The sequence below is a fragment of the Sinocyclocheilus rhinocerous genome, unplaced genomic scaffold (assembly GCF_001515625.1).
Source record: "Sinocyclocheilus rhinocerous isolate Xijiao unplaced genomic scaffold, SAMN03320098_v1.1 scaffold655, whole genome shotgun sequence".
Classification (NCBI taxonomy): domain Eukaryota; kingdom Metazoa; phylum Chordata; class Actinopteri; order Cypriniformes; family Cyprinidae; genus Sinocyclocheilus; species Sinocyclocheilus rhinocerous.
This window is the reverse complement of record NW_015646377.1, coordinates 11,722-17,822: the sequence shown is the minus strand read 5'-3', so window position 1 is coordinate 17,822 and position 6,101 is coordinate 11,722. Positions and strand designations below refer to the sequence as shown.

General features: G+C 35.8%; 3 protein-coding genes across 3 annotated transcripts in view; all 3 read left to right on the top strand.

Moving 5' to 3' along the window:
• LOC107707698 (CMRF35-like molecule 3) overlaps positions 1-728 on the top strand; it is a 13,848-nt gene extending 13,120 nt beyond the window's left edge. The window contains exon 3 of the mRNA XM_016511791.1: positions 622-728. Within this exon, the coding sequence (XP_016367277.1) occupies positions 622-728 (107 nt within the window). The remainder of the gene's footprint in view (positions 1-621) is intronic.
• Positions 729-2,383: 1,655 nt separating this feature from the next.
• On the top strand, positions 2,384-3,474 carry LOC107707697 (CMRF35-like molecule 8). The gene is made up of 3 exons (XM_016511790.1): positions 2,384-2,423; positions 2,592-2,912; positions 3,143-3,474. The coding sequence occupies exons 1-3, from the start codon at positions 2,384-2,386 to the stop codon at positions 3,472-3,474; spliced, it is 693 nt and encodes a 230-aa protein (XP_016367276.1).
• A 33-nt stretch (positions 3,475-3,507) lies between these two features.
• Positions 3,508-5,413, top strand: LOC107707696 (uncharacterized). Its single transcript, XM_016511789.1, has 5 exons — positions 3,508-3,889; positions 4,410-4,550; positions 4,642-4,737; positions 4,940-4,998; positions 5,102-5,413. The coding sequence occupies exons 1-5, from the start codon at positions 3,508-3,510 to the stop codon at positions 5,411-5,413; spliced, it is 990 nt and encodes a 329-aa protein (XP_016367275.1).
• The last annotated feature ends 688 nt before the right edge of the window (positions 5,414-6,101 follow it).

The window sequence follows — 6,101 nt, the reverse complement described above, 5'->3', positions numbered from 1 at the left end:
TTTTTGACAGGGTAAAAAAGGTGTTTTTTACACTATCATTGAGAAATTTTAACCAAACTACGTTACAGACTTTTCATTAAGACACTAAAGAATCATATCAACTTGTGGAAAATGGGCATCCGATGATCCCTTTAAGTAATCTTGACCTGAATTCATAAATGTTACAGCAAAGTGACCAGAAATGTGTTTATATTGAAAAATTATATTATTTAACAGATGAACAAAACAGGATGGTGAGATGATATTAAGGAGGAAACATTATAAACTACAAATATGAGACGCTGGAAGAGAATTCTTTGATAGACGTCTGTAAAACTGGAGCAGATCAATGTTTAACTCTAATAAACACTAACAGAGCAGCAGAATGGACACATGACGGTCGATTCTCCATTCACGATGACAGATCTGCTCGTCTCTTACGTGTGTTTATCAGAGAACTGAATGAGAACGATTCTGGAGAATATAAGATTACAGTCAAAGTTTCTGAAGACTACAGTTTCTTCTCTGAGTTTCACCTGGACATCAGAGATGGTGAGCTGCTTTCATTCACTCATGCATTTGTTTCTGTGGTGAACTGATGAATCTGTTGTTTAATGTGAACCTGATTTGTCTCTGAAACAGCTGATTGTTGTGAGAAGAGCATCAGTCTATCAGCTGCTGCAGGAGGATCTGTGAACATCAGCTGCAAATACCCACAATCCCACAGTGCTGATCTGAAGATTTTGTGACTTTTCTACATTTTCTGTCTATATTCACATAAAAAATAAAAAATATATAAAAACTGGGCTTGATTCGGTTGATCTGAAGGTATGTATTATTATTTTTTTACAAATCTTGTCTATGGGGTCAATATGACCTCACATTGAAATGAATGGGAAATGCGAAAAAAAATCAATATATTATTTTTTCATTTGTCAAAAAAATCAATAAATCTGGCATAAATCTGAAAATTTCTACACAAAAATGAAGGCCTGGTACTAGAGCACAAATGCAATGTAGAAAATACATGCTCACTCACATGCACACGCGCGCACACACACACAAACGCACACACATGTGACTGCAACAGAGAGCATTTTTATAGTACTTGGCAAGTAAAATCAATAAATCCTGCATAAATCTGAAAATGTCCACACAAAAATGAAGGCCTGATACTAGAGCACAAATACAATGTTGAACGGGCATACTCACTCACGTACATACACACACACACACACGTGCACACACACTCACTCTCTCTCTCTATCTCTCTCTCACACACACACCATTCATATCTGCTTATTGCAGTTATTTTTGTTGTTGTTTTTTGGTGTGGTTTTTATTTACATTTAAGTAAAATAAAATAGTTTTGATTTTGCTTTTTAGATTGAAAAAAATATGTGCCTGCAATCAAGTTTCAGTGACAACTTGTGTGGCATTTCTGCAAATGTATGTGGCATTATTGCAAAAGTTGGCACTTCAAAATACCTCAAACAACAAAAACAAATTCTAACCTTTGAAAAAGTTTTTCTCTAACCAGCAGATTACACATAACACGTAGATCAATATCCAGAAACAACTTAAATCAAAGTTAGATCATAATTTAAGTGATTTTTTTCATGAAAATGTAATATTTCACATGCAAGCTAATGGTGTAGTTGAGGAATTTTGTGGTAAATAGGTGCAAAAGTACTTCATATCTCTTAAAACAAAGCTTCAATGTATTGATGAGAAGTAAACCAAAAAAATATATATATTATTTGTATGATTAAAATATTAATATCATTATAGCCTTCATTTGGTTTATCTCAGAGTGAATCGCCGCCGTATTATTTATTATTTCCATTTTAACTGCTTGCATTTCATTTTTAAGGGAACTGAAATCATCGGCAAGCACACCTTTCAGTTCGGATTTAATCACCTCCGAGATGTCCGCTGTTACCGAGCGAAGAATCTCTGATTTAAAGGCTGTTGCGTCCATCTTCTCTGGACCGTCCAGCGGGGGTGGGGTCGTTCGTGATCGGGTGACGGTGGAACTCGAAGACGAGGCGGCGTTGGGCCTAGTACCAGATGATGCGTCGCATTTATATTTGCGTAGTTTTTCTGCCATTGGCCCGCATATCAACTATTTTCTTATTTTAGAAATGCAATCAAAACAGATTTCACACAATGTTTTGTTACAAGGCGTTTATTTGCTTTATAAAAAGGGAGCTCGAGTCAGGCACGTCTTACACCATTGCAATGCAACCGGAACCCCCCCTTTTTTACAGAGATTTTAACAGAATTATTATTTTATAATGTGTTCTATCTGCATGTGTCTGTTTTGTCTGAGTTCTTCAAGTTTATGTGAATTGTGTGTGAAATATAGTTTCAGTTAGAGAAGATCACTGAATAAGAGAGAAGAATGAAGATCATCTGGACTTTCACTCTGCTGATGATTCCTGGTAAGACTCTGAACTCACAGAAAATCACTAAAAACAGCACAGAGACTTTCACTTCAGCTCATGTTGTTGAAATGGATTTGAAAAACTTTAAAAGCAGTTTGAAAGTTAATCTCTGTTCATTCTCATATAAATATATCAGTGTTGTATTAAGATGCTGGTTTGTTGTAGGTGTGGTGAACTCCATCAGTGTGACAGGATATTCAGGAGGAGGAGTCAGCATCACATGCAAATATTATAGTGAATTTAGAGAAAACGCAAAGTATTTTTGTAAAGGACAGCCAGTAACATGCTCTGAACTCATCAAGAATAAAAATAAAAATAAATGGGTTGACTCTGGAAGATTCTCTCTGTTTGACGACACAAGAGCAGCAGTTTTCACTGTGACCATCAGAGATCTGAGTGAAGAGGATTCTGGGACGTACCAGTGTGGAGTTGATATTTATGCAAAAGTAGATTCCTACACTGAAGTGAATCTGAAAGTTATAACAGGTAACTGAAACCCTCAAACTCACAATGATCTACACAACATCACAATACTTTGCAATTGATGTGGTTATAACATGTGCAACCTATAAAAGATGCCATCAATAGCTTTTTTAATCTCCCAATGTAAGATTTACATTCACGAAGTTGACTTGCATTCATAAATGGTGCATCAAAGTGACCAGATGTGTTCATTGACTTGTATGTGCTTTTGACAAATTATTTGTGTTTTACAGGTCAACAAATCAGGACGATGACAGGATATTCAGAAGGAAACATCATAATAAACTTTAAATATGAGATGCAACAAAATAACCTTTTGATAGATGTCTGTAATACTGAAGCACTTCAGTGTTTTACTCTAATAAACACTGAAAGAGCAGCAGAATGGAAACATGGCAGTCGATTCTCTGTTTATGATGACAGATCTGAAGGTTTCTTACATGTTTTTATAAGAGACCTGAATGTGAAAGATTCTGGAAAATATAAGATTATAGTTACAGTTTCTGAAGACTACAGTTTCTTCTTGGAGTTTTACCTGGACATTAAGAAGGGTGAGCCATTTTAATTCACGCATACATTGCTTTATATGGTAAAACTCATGAATCTATTGTTTAATGTGAACATTGCTGCACTTGATTTGACTCAAGCAGCTGCTTGTTGTGAGAAGAGCATCAGTCTATCAGCTGCTGCAGGAGGATCTGTGAACATCATCTGCAAATACCCACAATCCCACAGTGCTGATGTGAAGTTTGTCTGCAGGAGATCTGAATCTGATCTCTGTGCTGAAGAGACGTCTGTGAAGAAGAGCAGAAGATGGAGCTCTGAGGGACAGATGCAGCTGTATGATGACAGAGAGCAGCAGCTCCTGACGGGAACCATCAGTCATGTGACTCAACAACATTCAACTGAATACTGGTGTGGAGTTCAGTCTGATCAAGGACACAAGAGCTTCATCACACGAGTCCTCCTCAGAGTTACAGGTACAGATGACTTTCTCACTGATATTAATCAGAATGTAATTAATAATCACAGCTAGCTTCCATTCAGCATGGTCACTGTACTATGTTGCTTGACTGTGCAAATACATTTTTATTGTGCTCATTTGGCCTCAGTATTACTAATTGTCATTTGCGTGTGCCGCAGAAGTGCAGTGTTGAGTATTGCTGTGAGTTTACTTTACCACATTTGTGCTACAGTTAAAACTGCAGTTAAGGAAGCTTGCAGATGAAAATACTTAAATAGTGTCTGTCTTTCACTTGTACTGTTTTGTATTGTTCACTATGTGCTTATTTTACTCATGTGCTTATCTCTAAGTTTCTAAAACTCAAATTAACAGCTTGCTGATGGTTTTGTTTTCTGGGTGTGTGTGCTTCAGCAAACATGAATTCAGGACAGAGGACGTGTGAATGACATCAGTAACAGACACGTTACTGAAACATGTGATGTCAAGATCTGTGCGTTTAAATAAAAACAGTTTATCTCTTCATGTTATTGTTTTAGACACAGATGTTCCAAAAACTACATCATCATTACTACCTTCATCATCAACACCACCACCATCATCATCATCATCATCATCATCGTCTGTTTTCAAAACATCCACATCTAACTTCACATCAGAGTCTCCTAACATGTTAAAAGGTGCCTGTGTGCTAAAATATAAACATATGATCTGATATTCAGCTCAGAGTGATCAGATTGATTGATCTGATTGTTTCTCCTGTGTTTTCAGGCTCTTCTCTGATCATTCCTCTCGTTCTGGTTCTTCTGGTTCTGATCATCGTTGGTCTCTTTTTACTATTTCTCTATAAGAAGCATCAGTCTCGAGGTAAAGCTCCTTTAGATACAGAAACTCCCATTCATACTGAGTTTAAAATGAGGATTTGTTTTTTTTTCACTATGATTCTTTCGCCACCTAATGGCTACAACTACAAAATACAGAAATTTGATGATGTGTGAAAACATTTCCATTATACATCAGTGTTGAAATGTGATATAATGTCATTAATTTAAGACTCTTGTTTTATCAGACAGTGATTCATCATCTCAGACTGGAGCAGGAAAACATGAAGTGGTTCGTCCAGTTACTGTATAAAACATTATGTTGATTTTTATTCATAATGAGAATAAATTCTAATGCCTCCATAATGATAATCTTCAGAGCTGTAAATTATTTCTCTGTCTCTCTGCAGGTTTCTCACACTGGTTGCGATTATGAGGAGATTAAATATACTCACAAACAATTACCCAAAAACCCCTCTAATTCATCCAACACTGTTTATGCCACTGCTCAGTTACCCACAAACCCCTCTGTTTCTTCTAGCAGTGTTTACGCTACAGTTCAGAAAGCCACTGGTGACTCTCAGATCTGGATCACATCTGCTGAGGATCTGAATTACGCCGTGGTGCATTTCCAGAAGAAAGCGGACTGTCCTGACAGTGTCAGATTGAGGAATAATCAGGATTATAGTGAATACCCTGCTGTCAATCATCTCACTGCCTGACGAGTAACAGCAGAGAATCTCAATGAGCTGAATGTTTTTTTGTTTTGTTTTTTTTGCATTTTTGTTGCTTACAGTCTAGTGCAGGCATATTCAAATGGCGGAAATTTCCAGTGTTCCTTTAGCCATTGGTTTTTGGAAACTGGAAAGAGACCTTTAAGATCTCCAGACGTTTTTGTATCACAAATAAAATTAGAGAGATATAATTTAAGATTGTTCATTTTGTTTATCCTGTAAAGCAGGTAATTGCAAAGTTTTGTAAAGACATTGACTTGAATTGTGTTTTCTGTAAAGAGGAAACTGAGAGTATTGTCCATTTATTTTTTTATTGTATTTATACAAAATTATTTTGGTGTGATTTGGCTTTTTTGTTGTTAAACAGAGTACTAAGATTGAATCACTACTCAAAGAAAATTATGTTTTTGGTTTTTTTTTATGAGCATACTGTTGACTTCAAAATTTGGTATATAATGAATTTACTCATTATTATATATGGAAAATTATTCACCTACAAATGTAAATGCACTGTAAAAATTATACACTATATTTACTAAATAAAATTGTGTCAACAGATTACAAGCAATATTATTAATTAAATTCAACACATAGGAATTCATTAGAATTAATCAAACGAGATGCTTACAAATGAACCATTCACTGTTAACCCTTGCTGTAGAAAAATGGCCAAAGA